We start from the raw sequence: 24,246 nt of genomic DNA on the forward strand, positions 1-24,246 counted from the left end.
CTGTAACATCAAAATTTACACTTTACAAAATTTACTGTGCATTTTCCCATATACCATTGCCTGGTGTCTGAGCTGGCAAAGGTCATCCCTTGCAATATTAAGAAGCTGTTGTCAAAAATTACGATCTTAATTTTTATTTACGAAGCAAAAGATATGAGTCACACTATCTTGTACAACATAATTTACAGTATACAAAGTCTAAAAAGTCTAAAACAGAACGATTTTATACCCTTGCTAATTCATCAGTTCGATTTCAGAAAGGAATCAATGACATTTTTTTTATAACAGAAACATAAAATGTACTCATTTTACATCTTTAAGATGACTATAACAAGACTCACTGTGTACACTGAGGGCGATGAGTTCGGTCAAAAGGAAAACGTTCAGGATTCCCAAAGATACGGCCACACCGAGGCAGAGCCTCTCTTTGGAGCTGCTGCTACCTGAACAGAAACCTGAACAGAAACCTGAGCCTTAGCAAAATGTAATTAAATTAAATACATACTATATTTCTCTGTAACTTTGTTCTTACCTGTGGGATGAGATGCACTTTGTTCAACAGGTTCCATATTGACGTAAATTTCCTCCATCGCTTCAAAACTCTGTACTGGGTTTTTTATTTTTTTTTAAAACATTGACTATAAGTAGTGGAACAAAGTGTAAAAAACTGTGGGAAAGAGGTGAGATGTCTGGGGTTCAACATAAAAACGTATTTAGAGATAACAACCAGATAAAGAAATTCATGAGTATGGAATCAGGATTATTTTTCTTAAATATCTTACGCCACATAAAATTCTTGAAGGTTTCAATAATTTCCTAGGTTCATATTTGCTGAGTCAATTCTGTATCGCTGAATATTTATTTCTCCTTTTTTCTTTGTTTTCCCTTCAGCTCGGTTAATCCTACTCATAATAAACACATTACAATTTTCTTTGGGTGACAAAAATAATTGACTTTTACATTCACGCACAACTTTGCGGTTGACCACATGGTACTGCATGGCACCGCATGGTATCAAAAATTTAAAAAATGTTTTAAATCACTGATATAAGAGTAAAAACAATAATAATAATCTGATGTTGAGATATTTCTGCTCTTTGTATCCAAAATGATTTCCTTGAAGGCTAATACATTGTTGGAGCAGATAACCGGTTCCCTCCTCTGTCATATTAAGATCATAATTGTGTCATATGGATCCAACAGTTTTTTTACAGGTCTCAGTCTGTCCTGATAACTAGACATAGTCTTGCTCTCAGTAAATACCACTGTCATCTTTTAACCTTGTTTCTTGTCCAGTAGCAGAAACACTTACATTAAGAAGCCACAGTCCTTGAGTTGCATTCCAAATGACCAAACTTGTATCACCCATGAATCAAATAATTAAGGAATTGAACATATTTGTTCATATTTTTTAAAGGTATGTAGTTTTAGGACCGCTATCTACTAAAAAAAAAGCTGCATAATTTGGCTAGTTGGCTGTAAACCTCAGTCACCATGTTTCCTCATCTTCTGAAACAACCACCAGGCAGAGAGCAACAGATTGACAATCAATTTGCTTTGTGAAGCACCGCCTCACTGGGAGGGAATCAAAAGGCTAAAGTGCCAATCAGGTGCAAGTTGGGCGGTTTAAAGTAAGAGAAACCAGATACTGCCTTCAGAGCATGCTGAAGATCAACAAGCAAGCAAAACATTCACAAAATGGATGTAGAATATTGGAGTTCTGGAATAGAATTGGAGTACAGGATAGAAGAGTTGACTGAATAAAGACATTGCACAGAAATTCAGACTGGGAAGCTAACTGGCAAATTGCTAGCTAAGTATGTAGAGCAGGAAAATAGGTTGGATTTACTTAATTTATGCAAACAATTGCCTCAAAAGATTCAATTACTGCAACATATAAAATACAAGTGTAGTTACACTGTGTAATTTTGGCAAAGAATATTCTTAAACTCATCCAGAATATTATTCTCTGCAAAACTTCTTTTATTTTCTACCTACAGCAGCAGCAGCACCAGCAGCAATATATTTGCTACATACAATAAAGATACACGGTCTCATTTTTTATTTATTTTTTGACATAGTTGTCCTGTTCAAAACCTTGTGGTTTGCTTGAGCAGAAATGGTGTGGTGTCTGCTGGGCATGTTAAAACGTTAAACATTTAGCACACAACATCTTCACTACTTTCATATAGTTCACTTTTTATTTTTTTTTTGTTGTTGCGTGGACTCAATTTAAATAGATTAACTGATAAAGCTTTTTTTTTATTGTTTGTGTGTTTTATCCAAAGATTCCTGCCAATGGTTTAAGATGAGTATAAACAACTAGTTGATGATAATTAAGTGATGTTCACTCGGACATTTTTTAAAAAGTCTGATGTTTTATTTTACACCGAGAGCGGCCAAAGTCCAGGTTCAGCAGAAGGCTGAAGGCATCTGATTCAGGCTTCAAACTAAGTACCCGTTTGCTTTACTGCAGAGCTTTGGTAAGGTTAAATTTAGTGGGCTAAAGAAAATCAGACAGTTGATTCTCCAATGTGAGAAATCCCTTGAGGTAGTCAAGTTTCTTGTTTGTTCAAATTTTGTTAGTCATTTACATAGTATGATGACTAATTAACAGTTGATTTATTAAGTGATCTTCACTTAATAAATACAATGTAATCTTTCAATTCATAGTTGAAGTTCTATTATCGAAATTCTAAAATTAAATATTTCGTCGTATATTTCAATAATTCCTTTCATTCAGTCTAAGCTCCCTGAAAAGGAGAAATTACCTTTCAGATCAATATATTTTTGATTGCTTTGAGTATCATGATATTTTTACTTCATCTGGCTGATATGATCTTCTTTAACACATGCTGATGGTTCATATTGTTCGTTAATAAGCTTATCATTTACAAGAGGTGAACATTAGTGAACATTAGTGAACAGATAGCATCATGAGAAGCAAGGAACAAAAGCTGTAGATAATTTTAACGGTAAAAAAAAAACAATCACCATGTTGTGACCAACTCTGGGAGAAGGGCTGTAGTGAGTATGTTTTTTTTTTAATATTTGTTTTTAGGTAAAGTGCACCATTAGCAAACTTAGTTAATGTTATTATAAGTTGGGCTAGTTGTCAGAAGATGTGAGAGGGGTTATTTTTTTAAAAAAAGAAAAAAAAATCACTGATTGAATGGTTGGTTGATAGCCAGCATATATTTGAAGTTGTGCAACAGAAACCAAAATAAAAAAATTATATGAAACCTGAATGGCCATTCAGTTTGATAAATGTTTACGCAGACCCATCATTCAATAAATTGATAGAAATCCAAGTGCACGCATCAACTCTAAATAATAGGAATTGTATTCACTATCTGAATACAGACTGAAAGTTTACATTGATCATTTATAAGCTTCAGTAACGGAAAATTCAACAACTATATTTCGTTATTGAACACATTCAAGTGTGTAAAATGATGGATGGAGGAAAAAAAGCATCATTTGGGCCGAGAAACATACAGCATATAAGTTAGAGACAAAAGTAGTGGATAATGATAAAGGTAACAAAATAATTTACCATGTCGGAGCGTAGTTGCGCAGTGTTAAGAAAAATAAAGAAAAGAGAGAAAAAAAAACTTTCAACTCTGGGGAAAGCTAAAACTTAAATATGAGTAGTCTCAGTAAGGTCAGTTTAATAAGTGTCACATATTCTTAAGAAATAAATTTACAAATGAGAAACTTTTACTGACATGTTTCACACTAGCGAGTGTTACAGAGAAAAATGTATGAGTTTCAAATGTGTTTATACCGGCGTTTACTATTTTGGAGAAAGCATGAAGCTCTGGGAAGATCAGTGTTGATTCAGCAGCAGGAAAAAAATTGAACCAAAGTAGCATTTACAATGATGCGAGGATAAATTTTGGAAAATTCTGGACAAATTCTTTAACCAAGGAAAGTTAAAAGTTTAATTTGAATAACCTCCCGTTGGCCTGCTTACAAACAGTCACATATTCTTAAGAAGTACATGTACAAATGAGAAACATTTACTGAAATGTATCACACTAGTGAGTGTTACAGAAAAATCTATGAGTTTCAAATGTGTTTAAACCGGCATTTACTATTTTGGAGAAAGCATGAAAATCACAAACTTGTAGTCAGTACTAACTAGTCATGCTACCATAAATAATGTAGTTAAATAGCAGGTTTTCTTTAGACGTATGTATTTGCAGGGGGCAGGGGCTTTTTTTTTTTCCCCCTCACGACTGCCCCAGACACACAACAAGGCAATTAGCACTCCCCCCTCTGCATTGACCCGCTGCGGCGCAGCTGAGGAGCTTTACTTGTGAAAAATCAGAAGCCTGTTGTAATATCGTATGACAGGAGGAGCGGGTGTTTCTAAACATTTCTTCTGTCTTAAAAAAATAAACAGAGAGAAAAACAGAGAAACCAGATGTGGTCTGGTTTGCCCTCATGAACCACCAGGGTTCATGAGGGCCTTGCTTTGAATTCCCCCGAGGTGGCTAATTTGTCATTCTGTATCGCTCTGAATTCCCCCGAGGTGGCTAATTTATCATTCTGTCTGCATCCTGCAAGTTTTGCAAGTATGCAACTAGTACATTCCTTCTCTCGCAGGCCCTGCGTATCGCAGCTCAGACCTCCAGTTGTAGGCCTGGCTGAACACAGACACAGAATCAGAAGCAACATCTCCGGCATCTATTTCAACTTCACTAGGTTTAGTATATAATTATATACATTTTACTTGATTAAATAACTGTTGTTGGTGCTGTATTACTCTTAAAAAGAAAGTCAGATATACGGCATTTTCTGAATTCAGCAGAGAGAAACAGAAAAACCTAACACACAGACCATATGTCACTGAGAACGACCCCCGAAGGGATTTCACAGGCCGTACCTATATTGATCAAGCCCCCAGCTCAGACCCCAGTCGTAGGCCAGGCACAGAATCAGAAGTAACATCTCCATTCCAAATCTATTTAAACTTCAGTAGGCATAGTATATAATTATATACATTTTTCTTGATTAAATAACTGTTGTTGTATTGGTATTACTCTTTAAAAAAGAAAAAATCAAGAGAAGGAGGAGGAGCAGGAGGACAAGGACGAGGAGAGGAGGAGGAGGAGGAGGGGAAGAGGAGGAGGAGGAGGAGGAGGTGGAGGAGGAGGAGGAGAAGGAGGAGGAGGAGGAGGAGGAGGTGGAGGAGGAGGAGGACGAGGAGGAGGAGGAGGAGGTGGAGGAGGGGACGACGAGGAGGAGGAGGAGGAGGAGGAGGAGGAGGAGGGGGGAGGAGGAGGAAAGGAGGAGGAGGAGGAGGAGGAGGAGGATGAGGAGGAGAAGGAGGAGGAGGAGGAGGAGGAGAAGGAGGAGGAGGGAGGAGGGAGGGGGGGAGGAGGAGAGGAGGAGGAGGAGGGAGGAGGAGGAGGAGGAGGAGGAGGAGGAGAGGAGGAGAGGAGGAGGAGGAGGAGGAGGAGGAGGAGGAGGAGGAGGAGAGGAGGAGAGGAGGAGGAGGAGGGAGGAGGAGGAGGAGGAGGAGGAGGAGGAGGAGGAGGAGGAGGGGAGGAGGAGGAGGAGGAGGAGGAGGAGGAGGAGGAGGAGGAGGAGGAGGAGGAGGAGGAGGAGGAGGAGGAGGAGGAGGAGGCACGTCGTCACATTCGAAAGGAGGGAGGGAGGGATGGGGTGGGTGTAAGGCGGGACTTCCGGTCATCTAAGGCGGGACTTACGGTGTTCTAAGGCGGGACTTCCTGTCCTCTAAGGCGGGACTTCCTGTAAAAGGGGCGTGGCACCTGTCAAAATGAGATTTGATGAAAGCCTGCCCCTAATGTCTCTCTATTGTCGATTGACTGAATGCAAGTGAAAGCACATGATTTCACAGCAGTGGTTTGCACTTTGGCTAAATCAATAGGCCAGTTCTTTAGAGGGTAATAATTGGTTTTGTAAGAATCCAAAATACAAACCAGGATGTTTGGAAAAGTCATACTGAAACATCATTGATCTGTTTAACAGCACCTGAGAAATCTTTGAAAAAACTTAAAGTTTCAACAGAGGGTTTAGTCATTTTAACTTCAGCTGTCAGTTTTTTTGCCTGTTTTTGTCACATGATGCTTACAGTAATTAGTGTCGATGTAGTACGGTGTAGACGTACTCTCCGGATTTGAACCACTTGCAGCCTGTGATGGTGCACGGGTCTGCATTCCTCTTTAAGATTTTTGGCATAGCAATGTCATCATATCGCTTTGGCTCTGCGACACAGCAAATGACAGACAAACACAGAAAGGAATGCAAAAACAAGACTGCAATTTTAAATTCATCTGACATCAAAACCATGCGTATTTGTTGTTATTTTAAGGATTAGAGTTAAAATGATACGTTTTTCTCATTATTATCTGCTGGGTGTTTTTTGTTTTGTGAGCTTGTGTCTCACCTTTGTCAGCTTGTGGTTGTGGGATGCTTTTAAAGATATCCATAAACTCTTCTGAGAAAGAAATGTTGCCAGAACCTTTGGTTAAATTTATGCCTCTGCTGTGTCAGATAAAATTGATCTTTGTTTCAAACTCACTGGGATACTGAGCAGGTTCTACTACAGGACTCTGGAACACAGATGGAAGAAAACTGCGTCATTTTGGTCTTTTACATGTTGAAACTTTTCTTTTTTTAAAAAATAAATACAATCAAAATGAAGAACAGCCTTTCATAAATCTTGGGTTTTGTCTAAGCTGCGAGGTGAATCAGTAAAACGAACTGATCCCATCATAAACTTACCGTGTCGACAGTTTCCACTGAGTTGAAGAGAAGGGACAAAAACCGGGATCATGATGAAGGTCCTGAAGCTTCATCGTGACACGAAAAGAAAATGTTTTCTTTCTGTTTCAGTTTGAAAGCATGTAAACATGATGAAGAAAAAAATGGGAGTTAAAGAAGAGTCAGAGAGCCGTTTACTGACGGAGCAGCTGAGGCTCAGATCCCGTCTGACACAAGAAACTGCTGACCAAGCTTTTTATATCCATCATTAATCCAGATGGGACAATCTGTTCCCAAAATAAACCAGTGCTGTTACAAGTTGCAGGTGAAGTGCATCACTGTTTGGTCCCGTCTTTGCACAATGTAGCAGCTTTTAACAACATGCAGCTCACGTGAACATAGAAGCAAATCTGTTTTTTACAAAAATACAAAATGGAAAAAACAGAAGTCCAACTGAAAACAAATGCTTTTAGCTCTTCCAGATGAGAAAGTGAAATAAATGTTGGGCTGTTTTCTCCCAGGTGATTTTAAATCTCTTCTGAAAACTTGTTTGTTTTCCTTTTCTTTTAATCCTTGGAGCTGGAGGATTAGGGCGATTCAGTCAATATTTCTTCTGCTTTCATTGCTTATTTTATCCTGTCATTGTTATTTTGCCTATTCTTTCATTGGAAGTAGTAGAGTTGTTATCGACTAATAACATTCTAGAACATTTGTGCAGGGAGGTCATGATATTGACCACATAAAGAACAGAAATATGTTATATTATGACACAAAGCACACTGGCATTTTGTAAGTCAGCGTTTCTGTATCTCAACTAACAAATTAAAAGCTACATCCTTTGTAACAGGAGTATCCATCACAAAAGTTTCATCACTTACAGCACCAGAATGTAACTTTTATAGAAAAAATATTTTACATACTTGTTAATATTATCATTATGTTCTGACAGTATCACATAAAACAGATAATCTGGAAAAATCGAGATCCTCTGCAGAAGCAAATCAGAGGCAGTAGGAGGTCTTAGCGCTGTCCATCACTCTCATCCTCTTGCTTTTTACAAAACTACAGGCTATGCTGGCTCACCGCAACATAGCCTGCTAGTTAGCAAAGCCACAGATTATGGTAGATAAACAGGTTTTTTGTAACTTGGAGTTGCTTTTCAATCAATAGCAGATTTAAAAGAGTACAGGAGGATGATTAGCAGCGCTAAGCCCTCCTCCTGGCTCTGATTGGTGGTTTTTGACCAGGAGAGGAACATTTCTTCAGAGGGCAATGGCAGGAGGAAATAGAGGAGTTGATTTTTTGTTTTCATTGCTCATCTGTCTCACAAGTCACAACCATGTTTATTCTTACTTCAAAATAAAGTAAGAATTAACATTTTATTGTATCTAAACTCATTTAAAACTCTGAGTATGGTTAGCATAAGAGCACAAATATAGTCTATGAATATATACTTTTATTTATCTCACCTGCTTTACATTATTTTAGCATTTAATTTTTAAACAACTTCATACTGAAAGTGTGGAGGCTTTTATTTTGTGGTGCTGCACTAAGGAAACCCTGATCTTTGTCCCAAATGTCCAACTGTTACAGAGAGAAAGAAACATTGATGTTGGAATGATCAAATTTTATTTGGTACTTGATTGAATGGATTACATGAATTACAATACCATTAAATTTCAGAAAAAACATGTTGGTCACAAGAATAACATGTTGGATGAGAACTTGTAACATTATGTAGATAAAAACCTTTTTAGTCCAAATGTAATTGGGGAACTTTTACATTTCACATTTCCATAGATTGTACATTCTTGAATAATTGCCTTTTATTTAGATATTTTATACCAGTCCAGTCCATCTTTCCATCTTACACATTTTTTTGTCACAACATAATTTACTTAACCAAAATTCCCCTTAGATTTATCTTCAATTGAAACATTCCTTTCCATTTTTTATAGCAGATGCAAAAAAAAGCCAAACCATAGTATAAATGAAAACCTTTTTTGATAAGAAATCCTTCACCAATAAGCACCAATATGTATTCTGACATTAACAGATTGAGATGTAATACCCAAAAATCTGTTTCTTCAGCAACTGTCTTCAGCAGTTATGTAGTTAAGTAGTTAAATGCAGTAAATGAGACAGCAGAGGAAGAGTTTCTGTAGCTCTGAGATTTTGAGAGAGGAGCAGGTCAGAGCCGAAGGTCAGCTGGCGAGCTGAAGTTTCTCCTTTATGGTGTTGAAACTTAAGCTGAGAGAAAAAGTACCGTAAGTCATACAGCTGCTGGAAATGCTAGAGAAATGTTTGAAAAGATCAATATTTTACTCACAGCATCCATAGAGCCTGTTGATGCGGGCGATGTCGTTGACGCTCATCGATGAGGCTCTTCCAAAGTCGAGGGAAGGATTAGCTTTGGAAAGGAGAGTCGGTTGGCCGTTTCTGGAGAAGGCGGTCCTGGAAGAAGGAGGAAGTGATGAACAAAATGCATCTGCAGTCACAGTCAGACTGAAAACAGCAAGCTGTGTGAACACAATAGAAGGTATTTTTGAAGCCAAGACTCACTTGGAGTAATGCATAACGGAGTTGAAGTCGTAGGGAGTGCCCAGGTTGTTAGTCTGCACCTTCTTAAAGTTGTGTTCGTTCCCTGATTAAGAAAAAAAGTTAACTTTTTAAATTGTCACTTTATGTCAGAAAATGTCACTTTTCCATTGCTATAGATAAAGTAGAACATGAGGCAATGTGATCTTACAGTTTAAATGTCAGTTTCCAAACTTCCCACACAAAAACCTGCTGAGTTCTCTGATTTTGGTCATTTGGAAAGTATTAAGTTCCCTATGAATGGCTGAATGGATCTGAATGCAAATAGTTTTTTTTCATTGTGTCCAAATGTGCAAAATACAGAAATGTATGACTTGTTTAAAATACTTCTGTTTTCAGATCTAACCAAGATGATCTGCAGATAGAAGCATTAAGCCACGGTTGTGTGACTGAGCCAACCTGGGATGATGTTCTGGGTGAGGACCTGGACGAAGGAGTCTCTGTCAGAGCGGACATGTTCGTGGTGGAACCCCAGAGCGTGGTTGACCTCATGCTGCACCGTGGAGTGATACACGCAGCCATTTTCTACTAAGAGACACAAGCTGTTTTCCACGCTGACGGCCCAGGTAGGACCAGCACCTGACGGGGAGATCAGGAGGAAATCAGTGGAAATGTGTGGAAGTAAAAGTCACGATATGTGACTGAGTTCCTACCCAGGTCCTGAGTAGAAGTGAAGGAAGTTCCTTTGGTGTGATGAAATCCTCCAGACAAAGCGAATGCAGGTGGAGGCGTGGAAGCTCACCAGGCCCTTGATGATGATGTTACGCTCTGCCGTGGCTGCAAAACAAAACATCTTACCAAGGTCCTAACTACAAAACAAACTCCAACACAGACATCATCTACTGTTCCTTCTGCCTTCTGAAATAAACATGAAAGAACTTGGAAAAGTTTGCATCTATTTTAAAGTCTTGTGTTTTATTCAGGTGCTGGTTTTGCTCACAGTAAGAGCTGGAGATGAGACGGGAATGTAGACATTTTTCCAGGTTTGGGCCATTTGCAGCCGGTGGCGGTGCATGGGTCTGCGTTCCTCAATTTGCTCAGAGCAATGTCACCGTGGACCAGTGGAGTCTCTGCAGAAACACAAAACACAACAGAGTGAAGAACATTGATTCTTATGACACAAAGGATTTTTGTGTATTCTTTGACCTCTGCATCTTGAACAAGACATGCTGCATTGAGCTGGCCAATGAAAGCACTCCAGGAGAGTACAGAGTCTTTTACTACTTATTCTTATTACACACAAGGAACCAATGTATTGTTTTATACTTTTACAATATTTTTAAAATGCTATGCTATCCTGGTTAGAAATTGTACAGACTGCAAATAAACCGATTGATCACTAGTGAAATGTAGGGACAGTTCCTTATGCAGATTAAAAAATATCCAGTTTCTTATCAGGCTTGAAGATTTGACAAAGGCAAACCATTAAGCTAATTTCTGAGAAATGAATCAGTCGATTTATTAATAGATGATGATTATTTTTTTGTCTTGACTTGCAAATATAAAATTACATTCAAAGCTGTTGGGTTGTGTGAAATTGCTCTCTTACTTATGCCTTCGTTTGCTTTGGAGATGATTTCTGTGACATCCATGTCCTCATCTGTGGGAGGAAGGAAAGAAATCCACATGTCAGAGATTTCAGTTTCACTTCAGGTTTCTTTTATTTTTCTACTCACTGATTTGGTTTTCACTGTCATCTGCTTTCTGCAACACAAACAGAGATTTCAGCATTTAATGACAACCACATTTCTTCTGCTTCATGATGGTTTGGATATTTGCTGTTGATGCTGCATTGCAAACCCAATATATCTAAACACATTAGGCTTCCCTATGTTGGATGAAACAAATTAGTTTTATTTGTCTCCCTTCAAACTTACCAGAGGAACAGCCGCCGTCCTTGCCATCGAGATGGTGAGGAAGAAGAAGAAGAAAAACTCTAAACATCTTGCTTTCTGCAGGGAAGCTTCTGACCTGAAAAAATCCAAATCTAAACAGAGTTTTGTTGTTAAGATAACAGTTCAAGTCTTGGAAGATAAAAGCAGTTTGTTAAAGCAATAAGAGAGGAATGTGAGTGGAGGAGAAGAGGCTACCTGTCAGTCCAGGAGTCTGAGGCTGGATGCAGAAGCAGCTCAGCCTCCCACCTTTTAAACGCTGCGAACACGGGGTGTGCCTCAGGGCTCATTGTTGTGCATCAGTCACCTGTCAAGTATCTTATTGATCTTGGACCAAAATGGGAACACAGCTTTTTTTTTTCCCATCACTTGAAGGAAGTTGTCAAATGTTAAGTTATGCAAATATTTAATTTGCCACTTGAATTATTGTTTTGAAACTATCAATGTAAAGGTGTAATAAAATGTAATTGTTTAGAAAAAGTCAGATCTACAATTCAGAAATAGAAGTATACTCACAAAAACAGAAAGAGCTAAAAACAACCTCAACTTTTAATGTTCAGTTAAATGTTAAGGAAATTTTAATGAGCTTACATTATTATTACTCTGATTGGGATTTAATTGCCCTGAGAATAAACCTGAAGTGGATAAGGAAAAGCTTTGAGCTGAACAGTTTGGACTTTAATGATCAGAAAATTCACAGAATGAATTCAGAGATATTAGAAGCTAAATTATTTATTTGTAGTAAAGTTTCCATGTCGCATGTCCTGGTTCTCTCAGGGGCCTCCAAACTCTCAAACTGACTCGTTTAAAGAGCTTCACTGTGGATGGAAGAAGTTTTTCTAAGCATGTGGCGAAAGTTTGTTTTCATTCATGTCAGAAACCACATTTAATGTGATGACAGCAGGCATGTGGATGGACCAGTTAATCCAGGACTGCGACTATTAACTCACCTTCTTGTTCCTCCACTTAACAATTGCCACATTGTTGAAGACATTTGAATCTGTCAATCAGTCGGCTGCTTCATTGAACATGGGATCTTCATCTGCAGGTCGCAAATCCGACCTTCTGGGTTTACTGGCCACCAGTCTCCAGAACAGAGGTGTTAAAAGTGGGCCCAGGGGCCATTTGCAGCCGTCTGAGGGACTTTGGGCGGCCGAGATGGAGCAAATCTGGCCTGCTAGGGTAAAATGGTTGATGCAGGTGGAAGCTTTTTCAACATTTTGACATCTTCTTAAAACAATATTAAAAGATAGATTGAAATTTATTAATTAGATTTTCCATTTATTTTAATTTTGGAGTAACTAGAACAACAAGCATTGACCTACTTTTTCTCAAAAGCAAAACTTTCTTCTCATTCAGGAAAACAACACAGGAAATGCAGAAATCAGTGAGACTGATGTGAGTGCATTTATCTATGTGAACAAACAATCATTTGTAGTGTGTGCGCTTAAATCTCACTCAAAACCTATTTTGTCACACTCTCCTCCCAGATCCCCCTTCCTCATTTGCAACTTAACAAACATATATAAATATGTAAATAAATATGTTAACCATTAATGTTAAAGTTAGGCCCACCAGAACAGAAACACAAACACTGCAGAAAGTTTTAAACAGTTTTTTTTCATGGGGCCCCAGATTCTTGGCGGCGCCCCTGTGTTACACTAATCGGGTTTTGAGTAATTGGATTTACTTGTTTTTTTTGTAAACTGTTTAACATTTTTTTTCACTTGATAGAAAAATTGCACAACTTTGTGTTGGTTTATCATCTGCAATTCCAACAAGATTTTTGATTGAAAGGTGATGAAACGTGGAAAAGTTTTTAACTATAAGATCATCTGTGGAGGCGGCAACAGAAACTCAGTAAATTTTCTAGTGTTCTTAGTCATCATCCTTCTCTAAATCCACAAAATACAGATAGACTGGACAATGAAATGAAATGCTGAAAAACAGTCATTTGCAAAATCCATAATATTTCCTAATCTTACATGTTTTTATGAAACACATTTCTTTCATTAAATCCTTTACTTGAGTTTCTTTTTCTTTTCAAGTAGGTCACAGTGATGACCTTCTTATCATTTTGCTCTCACCTACATAAAGCATTCAGGTTGTTGAAAATGAAAGCTGAAACTCGGTAAATCAATAAGCCATATGAAAATAAACATTGATTAGTGTCAGATAAGTGAGGGTGAATAGATGACACATTCATCTGCCTGTACGAGAAAAGGCTGGACGGGAAACCAGGAAATGATAAAAATATGAAGTGAACAATCACATTAATAGATTCTATTTCAGTCAGTTAGACTACATTTATTGTATGTTTGATGGGATATGATGGATTTTCAAAGTACATTTCTGATAATCATATGAATCTTGGTTTTATATATACTTTTTATTTTAAACTTTTGTTGGTATTTTGTCGTTTTAGGTTGTTGTTTATGTCCATAAATAGTTTCACTGGATTAAACATTAACACCTAATATGACTGAGATATTAGGACTTAAAGTGTTTTATTTAGATCTTAAGTTCACAAGGAACTAAAAAATATCTTCAGGAATACCGTTACAAAAGAAAAACAAGTCTGTGAAGTGTCTGTCATTTTTAGAAAATGAAAGCCTCCTTTCATGAGAACTATTTTAAAAACAATACATTGTGTCACTTGGAACACACCTGGAAACCTGGTGAAGTTGGCATGAGGAAAAACTGTACACTGAACTTCCAGGAACAACTGAGGCATATTTAATTTTTAGTTTGCATGTAAGCCAAACTCACACCTTTGCACAGAAATACATTTCCATTTAAACGTCACGTTCATTTTTTTCTCTCCAATCCAAAAGCATCCAAAAAGTTTCTAATTTCATTACACATTTCCGTAATATTTAGATAAATGTCTCTCATCAGGTTGCATCATTCTTTCTTCTAACAAGCGACATTTATACTGAATGTTTGAGTTTTATTTATAAAAACTTTATTTAAACTGGTTTGTTTCCAGTGAGAAACCCACAATTTTCTAATCAGATCTTATATTTATAAAATAACACGTCATAATTACAAGATCCTGATCTCATAAGTTTGAGAAAAGATCTCATAATCACATCTCACCTCATACACAGCGGTACCATAAATTGATTTATTCAAAATTAGCATTGCTGGAGGATTTTTTATAGTTTTGTTTTATGTTTGGTAAATGTTGCAAATCCTTGACAAGTCATGATTTTTGTCATTGTTTCTATGCTTCTCTCACCTCAGTGGCTGCAAACATATTTTCCTGCCAGTTTACAGGACAAAATGCTAAATATTGACAAAAACATCACCTGCTCTCTGGTTCAGGTTTAGTAAATCGCAATACGGGTTGTAAGTCGAGACATTTTCATTTTCTCCTCCCAGTATTTTCCATTTACTGACTTTTCATTTAATTACAACCAGTAGCAACATTATCATTTTAAAGCAGTTATTTACCAACAAGCCATATCAAAACTTATTTAAAGAGAGACAACTTTACAGAGTTGTTGCAGCTGAAAGTTTGTCGTTGGATGTCATTGTTCTTCTCTGAGGTGAAAAGCTTCAGATCAGCAGACAGGAGTCTGTCTGATGTTCCGGCACCACTGCGTCTGATAAGACGCAGTGGTGCCGTCTTTAAAAAATGTCTTTGTTCACTGAGACGTTTTGGCATAATGTTCATGATGCATCCATGTTGGGCATGCTGCACATGTTCTGAATGTATCGCATGATAAACACAGTGGGAACCGGCACTGGGCCCAAAGGACATGAAGTGGAAATCGTGCTCAGCTCCCCGGCTGGGTCAGAAAACGCAGAGTGACAAGATTAAATTTAGACTTTGTTCACGCAGCAGGTAAATGTAAACTGAGTCCCGCTTTTTCACGGCTCAGTTTTGATCTTTTCAAAAATCCGATTTGTGCCACTAACAGACGTGGAACTAAAGCCGATGTCAGAACTAGCATGTCACATTTTATCTGGCTTTTCGTCATTGATGTGAAACATGCATCATATTTCTGCACCAGCAGAAACCAAATGCAGTAAATTAAAATCATGAACATTCTGAACTCATAAGAAGTCTTTGTCAGTATACATGTGTACAAAACTTTGTTGATTTTCCAGCGATGTCAAAAAAATTAAATTTTGCAAAGATGGCGTTTCCATTAAATAAGAATCACACATGAATAATTTTGTTAGAAAACTTGCTGCGCCTTCCTGTTGTCTTCTTCTTCGTGGGTTACGCCAGTGGCAACATTCTGTTGGCCATGTGACTTGTATGATGAGAAAAAAGTGTTTCCATTGCAGTTTTGCAAAACAATCCAATTTTGATTCTGCCAAAAAAATAACACCACATCCTTGTGCCAATGTTTTTTTATCTGAATAATAAGTTTTCTCAAATCGCATTTTGTTCGCTGACAGATGAAGAACGACGCGCTGAAACCGTGCACGGCCAGAGTCATTAGGACTTGGAAAGAAAGACCCGGGAAGTGAATTCTTCGCCAGGCCAGCACCTTGGGTCCGACTTTGTCTGCCAGCGGCGGGACTGCCGAGATCCGACCGAATAGAACGAGCCGACGGAAAGCGTGAGTGAAACAATTAAATAATTAAAGGGTTAAAGTCCCAGTTGATGTTTATCAGCTAAAAAGGTTAAAGTCCTTGTCAAATAGTATTTTGACTAAACGGGTTAAAGGCCAGGTTGATGTTTATCAGCTAAACAGGTTGGGAGTTCTTGTCGGAACAACTTGACTAAAGTCCCAGAGGGTGTAGAATCCCTGTCGTCTCAACTAAAATCTACAAGAGAGGTGTTTTTAGAGCCCCTCTTTTAATGAGGACTTCCCATAAGGAAGAATCCTCGCACTGATAGGAAATTGTTAGTTGCTGCGATTTTTGTTGCTGTGTCATTGCTGCCGTGCTGTGTGTGTGTGTGTGTGTGTATGTGTGTGTGCATACAAGAGCGAGTGGTGCTCATCTCTCTCTGTGAGTAAAACTTTCTGTCCTCGGAATTAGAATCCTAAGTGAAGAACCGGACTGAGGCTAGTCTCAGTCTAGAAGCCTGTTCTTCAGGGGACACTAAGCGCTGACCTCCAGCACTTACTTGAGAGAGAGCACAAAATATCAAGTCACTTCTAAAGCTAAATTGCAGAGTACTTAAATAATGGGAAATAAAAATTCTTGTAATTCCTCACTTGTTGAGGATCCCACAGGGGATGAAAAGTACATGCTGTCCAGATTTCCTGGTAGCACAGTACACATGTCAAAATGGAAGAAGAAATATAAGATAGATGGGAAATTAAAAATTGAACAATGGCAAACTTTAGTGGGAATATTAGAAAAAAAGCGTAGCTGAAAAACAAGGAAGGATGAGAGAAAGAAAGGAGGAAGAACTGAAATGTGCTAAACAATGGTTAGATGCAACTAAAGAAAGGAGAGAACAAATTAGAAAAAACAAAGACAAAGGGAGTAAATGTGAGGAAGCCACTACTTTGTTTGTAAAGCCGGAAGATAACGAGCCCATACTAGGTGCAATGCAGGCCCCTCCTCCGCGCACACAGGCAGCGCTCCCCTTGGCTCCTCCAACTCTCACTCCTGCAAAATCACCACCAGCTGAGCTGACCACAGATCCACTGTCAGTTCTCACTCCAAATACACTTTATCCACCCCTTCCTGTCTACCCACCGTTGCTATATGAGAAGGAAGGCGCAGGTTCCAGTAATCAGGGACATTCATATAATCTCAGGCAGTACAAACAGCCAAAAGTTTTGAACAGTTTTGACGGTACAGAACAATATCCAATGATCCAGGTCCCAAACCCAAATCCTAGAGATGGCCAGTCACCACACATTTATGTTTTCAGACCCTGGACTTTAGAAGAGGCCAGGAAGGATGTGGAAGGAATAACACATGTTGCAGAGGACCCCGATAAGTGGATAGAAGACATGGCTGGATTAATTCACTCATACAGACTAAATGGGGTAGAAGTAGGAGAAGCAGCCATGTCCTCATTAGGGAAAAATTGGGCAAAAGTAAGGGGAAATTATACAGAGAAAGCAACAGATGACAACATTTTTTTTCTTTCTTTTCAATGTATTGATTACTTGGTAGAACAATTACAAAAGAAAATGACACCAACTTTGGTGCTGTGATCCTTTGGCTGTATGTTTGGGGGGTCAGCGATCAGAGTTTTGGTACCGACCTGGACATTATCCAGCCTCTTATCTCACTTAGGCTTAAAATGAGAAGAGGGCTGCTCGCTGACTTCACACCTCAGCATTAGGATCAACAAACTTAAAGTAATTCATTGATCTCTGATGTTTTCTCAGACTAAGTTAACTTAAACTTAAATTAACTTACATTATACATTAAACTCTAACATGGCAAAGCATAAGAGACTGTGGGTTTAACATGTTTCATTTTTATATGTTCGAATAAGTTAATGACTCATAACTTTTAAATAAAATGTTGGGTAATAAGTGGCTAAAATTATATAATCTAAAGAGAGAAAAGAGATATAGATATGAATATATATATATATATATATATATATATCCCTTCTCACCCACCGCGGGTGGTTCTTATCCTCTGAGCTCGGTCCTCTACCAGAGGCCTGGGAGCTTGAGGGTCCTGCAGTATCTTGGCTGTGCCAAGACTGCACATTTCTGGACTGAGATGTCTGATGTTGTTCCTGGGATCTGTTGTAGCCACTGCTCCAGTTTGGGGTTACTGCCCCGAGGGCCCCGATGACCACAGGCACCACTGTGGTCTTCACCTTCCAGGCCCTCTCCAGTTCCTCCCTGAGGCCCTGGTATTTCTCCAGTTTCTCGTGCTCCTTTTTCCTGATGTTGCAATCACTTGGTATTGCTACATCTACCACAACGGCTTTCCTCTGATTTTTATCCACTATATATATATATATATATATATATATATATATATATATATATATATATATATATATATATATATATATATATATATATATATAATATATATATATATATATATATATATAATATATATATATATAGAGATAAATACTTTTTATCTTTTTCTTTTAAATAAATAGTAAAACTTTCTTGAACTTTGTGTGATACATACAGAGACTTTTTTGATGCATTCATCACTGGTGTTAGCCACCGAAGGGCTTCCTTTGATTTGCAGAACTTCTTAAAGTCAAAAACATCGAACACTTTTTGTGAAGACAACAAGACAAAAATCAGTGCTTGACTCAGGTGTGTTGAAGTAGAGATAAAAGTTGCAGGAGACTGGCCCTCGAGGACCTGGAGTGCCCACCCCTGCAATGGAGGAATTTAAGTGTCTATGGGTCTTGTTCACAAATGATGGAAAACATAGAATGGGAGGTGCACAGGCGACTAGTACTACATTTGCAGAAATGCACACTCTGTGCCGGTCTCTTGTTATAGAGACAGCTGAGCCAAAAGGTGACGCTCTCAGTTTATTGATCATCCACGATCAGCTTTGGGAAGCTTCTAAGCTTCCTCAGTGGGTGCTTGGGCTCTGTTTGAGAGATAGAGTGGTTAGCTGGACATCTGGGAGGGGCTCAGACCAGAATCACTGCTTCTCCACATTGAGAGGAGCCAGTTGAGATGGCTTGTGCATCTGGTTTGGATCCCTACCTGGTGAGGGGTTCTGGGCATGTCCCATGGAGACAAGACCCAGTGGAAGACCCAGGACTCACTGGAGAGACTATGTTTTCCTCACATTTGGATTCCCCCAAAAGAGCTGGGAGAGGGACGTCTATGCCCCTTGCTTAGGCTGCTTCAGCCATGACCCAAATTTGGATAAGCAGAAGACGATGTTGGACGGACAGACGGAGGATAGATGGATGGATGGACGGATGGATAATAGGCAAACCGGCCTCTTTTCATCTTAGGAAATGGCCAGTTCTCAGTTGTTTCAGTGGTATTAAATTTTCTTATTAAAAATACAAAGAATGGAACAATAATGTTATTGTTTATTTCCTCAATCTTCCAAATACTCACCTGAGAACCTCCAGTCTACACGTTGGACTCCTGAGTCCATAAGAAAGCAAATCTACTCCTTCATCATGCAGGTCATTGTCAATCAGGTCCAACTCTCTGAGGCAAGAGTTCTCAGCGGTTAGCATTGGCACCAGGAATATACAGCTTCTCTGCGACAGGTTACAGCTAAACAACCTGAAAGATAAGCTCCAGATAAATACTTTTTATCTTTTTCTTTAAATAAATAGTAAAACTTTCTTGAACTTTGTGTGATACATACAGAGACTTTTTTGATGCATTCATCACTGGTGTTAGCCACCGAAGGGCTTCCTTTGATTTGCAGAACTTCTTAAAGTCAAAAACATCGAACACTTTTTGTGAAGACAACAAGACAAAAATCAGTGCTGACCACTGAGAAGAGGTGAGGTCTTTTTCCAGGACTTCTCCACTCAGGTACTGTTGAATCTCTTCCTCTAGGGAATGGTCATTCAGTTCACTCAGCCAGTGAAACATCCGGATGCTTTTCTCAACTGAAGGACTATCCCTGATATTTTTCTTGATGTGTTGGATAAGCATTTTTTGAACCTGTGGAACATTTTTGGTCTTTTTCCACAGGCCTTGCAGGAGGTCTTGGTTAGTTTTCAGTGAAAGCCCCAAGAGAAAGCGGGTAAACATGTCCAAGTATCCATCTGGACTCTCCAAAGCCTTGTCAACTGCACTCTGGTAAAACTGTTTAAATTTAGATTCGGGTTGCAAAGCACTGCGACTTCTTTTCACCAGATTGTCCCCAGCCTTCATGAACACCAAGAAGACATAAAGTGCAGCCAGAAACTCTTGAATGCTCCGATGGACAAAACAAAACAGCCTTTTCTGGTTCAGTATGCTTTCTTCCTTGAAAGTCTCTATAAAGACTCCTGGGTAAGTCGAGGCAGTGTTTATGTCAATGCCATACTCTTTTAGGTCCTCTTCATAAAAGAGCAGGTTTCTTTTTTCCAGCTGCTCAAAGGCTAGTTTTCCCATTGAAAGAAAGATTTTCTCAGTCTCTGAATTCCAGATGCCATCAGTCAAAACGTTTTTGCGATACTTGGCATTGTCCTGTTTGACCTGCACAACCAAGAAATGGATATACAACTCAGTCAGGGTGTTGGGCAGCTCTGTTTTCTCTTTATCTTTCAGGACCTGATCCAGAACTGTAGCAGTGATCCAACAGAAAACAGGAATGTGACACATTGTATTGAGGCTTCTTGAAGTCCCAATATGAGAGATGATTTTACTGGCCAGTTCCTTGTCTTGGAGTCTCTTTCTGAAGTATTCTTCCTTCCGCTGGTTTGTGAAACCTCTGATTTCTGTCTCACTGTCAACATACTGAATAGGGATCTGATGGACTGCCGCGGGTCGTGTGGTTATCCAGAGACGAGCTGAGGGAAGTAGCTTCCCTCTGATGAGGTTTACGAGTATCGTGTGGACTGAGGAGGGTTCTACAACATCTGTCAGAACCGGAGTGTAGTGGAAGTCCAGAGGAGGTTGAAGTTCATCCAGACCATCGAAGATAAACATAATCTGGAACTCTTCAAAGCTACAGATTCCTGCTTTTCTGATTTCAGGAAAGAAGTGATGAATGAGTCCCACTAAGGTGATGTTTTGAGATTTCAGCAAGTTGAGCTCTCGGAAGGTGAATGGGAAGATAAACTGTATGTTGTGGTTGGCTTTACCTTCAGCCCAGTCCAAAGTGTACTTCTGTGTCAAGACTGTTTTCCCAATGCCCGCGGCACCTTTGGTCACCAGCGTTCTGACTTCTTCGTCTCTTCTAGGTTCAAAAACATCCTCACAGCTGACGGTTGTTCCTGGATCTTCTGGTTTCAAGGATGCTGCTTCAGCAGATTGTCAATCTGTTTGCTCTCTGCCTGGTGGTTGTTTCAGAAGTTGAGGAAACATGGTGACTGAGGTTTACAGCCAACTATCCAGATTATGCAGCTTTTTTTTTTAGTAGATAGCGGTCCTAAAACTACATACCTTTAAAAATATGAACAAATATGTTCAATTCCTTAATTATTTGATTCATGGGTGATACAAGTTTGGTCATTTGGAATGCAACTCAAGGACTGTGGCTTCTTAATGTAAGTGTTTCTGCTACTGGACAAGAAACAAGGTTAAAAGATGACAGTGGTATTTACTGAGAGCAAGACTATGTCTAGTTATCAGGACAGACTGAGACCTGTAAAAAAACTGTTGGATCCATATGACACAATTATGATCTTAATATGACAGAGGAGGGAACCGGTTATCTGCTCCAACAATGTATTAGCCTTCAAGGAAATCATTTGGATACAAAGAGCAGAAATATCTCAACATCAGATTATTATTATTGTTTTTACTCTTATATCAGTGATTTAAAACATTTTTTAAATTTTTGATACCATGCGGTGCCATGCAGTACCATGTGGTCAACCGCAAAGTTGTGCGTGAATGTAAAAGTCAATTATTTTTGTCACCCAAAGAAAATTGTAATGTGTTTATTATGAGTAGGATTAACCGAGCTGAAGGGAAAACAAAGAAAAAAGGAGAAATAAATATTCAGCGATACAGAATTGACTCAGCAAATATGAACCTAGGAAATTATTGAAACCTTCAAGAATTTTATGTGGCGTAAGATATTTAAGAAAAATAATCCTGATTCCATACTCATGAATTTCTTTATCTGGTTGTTATCTCTAAAATACGTTTTTATGTTGAACCCCAGACATCTCACCTCTTTCCCACAGTTTTTTACACTTTGTTCCACTACTTATAGTCAATGTTTTAAAAAAAATAAAAAACCCAGTACAGAGTTTTGAAGCGATGGAGGAAATTTACGTCAATATGGAACCTGTTGAACAAAGTGCATCTCATCCCACAGGTAAGAACAAAGTCACAGAGAAATATAGTATGTATTTAATTTAATTACATTTTGCTAAGGCTCAGGTTTCTGTTCAGGTTTCTGTTCAGGTAGCAGCAGCTCCAAAGAGAGGCTCTGCCTCGGTGTGGCCGTATCTTTGGGAATCCTGAACGTTTTCCTTTTGACCGAACTCATCGCCCTCAGTGTACACAGTGAGTCTTGTTATAGTCATCTTAAAGATGTAAAATGAGTACATTTTATGTTTCTGTTATAAAAAAAATGTCATTGATTCCTTTCTGAAATCGAACTGATGAATTAGCAAGGGTATAAAAAAGAATAAAGCTTGGTTACTCAAAGTGATGCAGAGAGCTGAAACATTACACGATGTTACATGAGTTTGAATTATTTTCAGCAATGCTTGCATTTGCAGCATTTAGGGTAGAATGTCTCCTCTTTCTTTTTTTTTCAAACGATTTTCTGTTCAGCGTTACCTCAGTTTAAATTCTACAGCAGATTTTACACCTGATTGGCACTTTTGCCAAAATCATGAAATTATTTTGTAAGTTTTAAGTGAAAATACGATGCAACTTGTTTTTGCAAACACGTTTGTTGATTTTATTTATTTATTTTGTTTCCAGCTCATGACATGACAGCAGATTTTTCTGACATCAGCAACATTCTGACTGAGCAGAACAGCAACAAGTTTCCCTCCGTGAACGCTAACTTCACTGATAACTTCACTGATAACTTCACTGATAACTTCACTGATAACTTCACTGATAACTTCACTGATAACTTCACTGAAACGGATCCTCCACGAGCTGAAAAGACTTTAAGGTTTGTCAAAACTTTAAAAAACTTTTCCCTTTTGAATTGTAGCGTATAACTACGTAATAACTTTCCTTTCTGGTCTAAACAAATATAATATATCTAAATAAAGACTTTTATTAAAATTTATTAAGTACTCTATCATTTGTGTGCGCTAAAAACAACAATGTAAAAGAAACAAAACTTTGATTTTTTTTTTCTCCTTACAGGGAGATTTTGGTCCTAAGGAACAGCAGAGATCAGTTGTTGCTATTATTCCAGGGGCTGCAGAAGAAAAGAAGACCAGGTCCAGTACTGATCGACGTTTAGATGTCGTGTTCAGAATGATACTATTAACTAACGACAAATAACGTAGCTTATTAGCACGTTGTTGCATAAAAGCCTAAAGATAAAATGTACACTTTCAACCGTTGTGATTTATAAAGGAACAATTTTACCGGTTGGACTCTGTGTTTTTTCTTTCTTTCTTGTTAAAACTCTGACATGATAAACAAACGTTGGAGGATGGTTTTTGTGCGAAGGATCTGTTTAGCATGATAAGTTCTGATTGTGTCTTAATGTGACTTTTACTGCCTGACTTTATGGAACTCCAGTTGTGTCCAGTAACAGCGGCTCAAGCTCTATCTTGGTAAAATTATATTTCTACATGTCCAATTATTTACTATCATTTGTAATAAAGTGATGCCGACACCATGGATTCAACAGTGAGGAGCTTGTTCTAGTCATCTTAAAGATGGAAAGAGTCAGTCTCCAACCGGCACTCACTGAGAGTGTCTGTAATCAGAACTGTGACGATGATGATGATGATGATAATAATAATGGAGGAACTGGGTTCCTGTCTAAGAAAGAAATTCAAATAATTCTGAGTATCTGAATGATTAACCGAATGACTTTTTATTCATTTCAAAGTTCAGTCGGTGAGGTTATTCATTTTGTGGTGTTCCTACTCTATGAAAGCAACAAAGAAGAAAGGTAGCAATCGTACATGTTGGTTCCACAGGCTTTCCCTGAAAATATGGATAAAATCGGTCAATGATAGGATAACAGTAATTTGAAGAGGAAGAAGCATATAAACAAGTCAAGTCAATGACAAGTCAATGACATGATGCAATCTGCAATTTTTTTTTAAAACTCCGATTACTTAACTTTTATGCTTGTTTGTTTTTTTTTACTGACTTAAATAATACATTTAAATTGCTGCGCTGTTTGATAAGTAGAATGGAAAATTATTTTGGGTTTTTTTGTAAACTGTCTTTAGATTACCTATCGTAAAATTTGCATTTTAAAATCAACTGAATTAAATTAAGAAAGGTTACAATTTGTACAACTGAAGAGAAATGATGAG

At 38.3% G+C, this 24,246-nt stretch overlaps 1 protein-coding gene and 1 long non-coding RNA gene across 3 annotated transcripts; both read right to left on the minus strand.

Moving 5' to 3' along the window:
* Positions 1 to 5,622: 5,622 nt before the first annotated feature.
* LOC129354110 (uncharacterized) lies at positions 5,623 to 6,815 on the minus strand. Its single transcript, XR_008605117.1, has 5 exons — positions 6,757 to 6,815; positions 6,554 to 6,584; positions 6,419 to 6,469; positions 6,104 to 6,236; positions 5,623 to 5,780 (listed from the first exon to the last, which is right to left on the minus strand). It is a non-coding gene; the product is annotated as an uncharacterized LOC129354110 (long non-coding RNA).
* A 12,171-nt stretch (positions 6,816 to 18,986) lies between these two features.
* LOC129354095 (NLR family CARD domain-containing protein 3-like) lies at positions 18,987 to 21,127 on the minus strand. 2 transcript variants are annotated; one of them, XM_055023585.1, is made up of 3 exons: positions 20,911 to 21,126; positions 19,479 to 20,792; positions 18,987 to 19,393 (listed from the first exon to the last, which is right to left on the minus strand). In XM_055023585.1, the coding sequence occupies exons 2-3, from the start codon at positions 20,753 to 20,755 to the stop codon at positions 19,216 to 19,218; spliced, it is 1,455 nt and encodes a 484-aa protein (XP_054879560.1). In that variant the 5' UTR covers positions 20,756 to 20,792; positions 20,911 to 21,126; the 3' UTR covers positions 18,987 to 19,215. The 2 variants fall into 2 exon arrangements, with proteins under 2 accessions (XP_054879560.1, XP_054879561.1); XM_055023586.1 differs by having other exon boundaries at positions 19,608 to 21,127.
* Positions 21,128 to 24,246: the final 3,119 nt, after the last annotated feature.

This window comes from Poeciliopsis prolifica, unplaced genomic scaffold (genome assembly GCF_027474105.1).
Source record: "Poeciliopsis prolifica strain line A6 unplaced genomic scaffold, Auburn_PproV2 SCAFFOLD103, whole genome shotgun sequence".
NCBI classification, from domain to species: domain Eukaryota; kingdom Metazoa; phylum Chordata; class Actinopteri; order Cyprinodontiformes; family Poeciliidae; genus Poeciliopsis; species Poeciliopsis prolifica.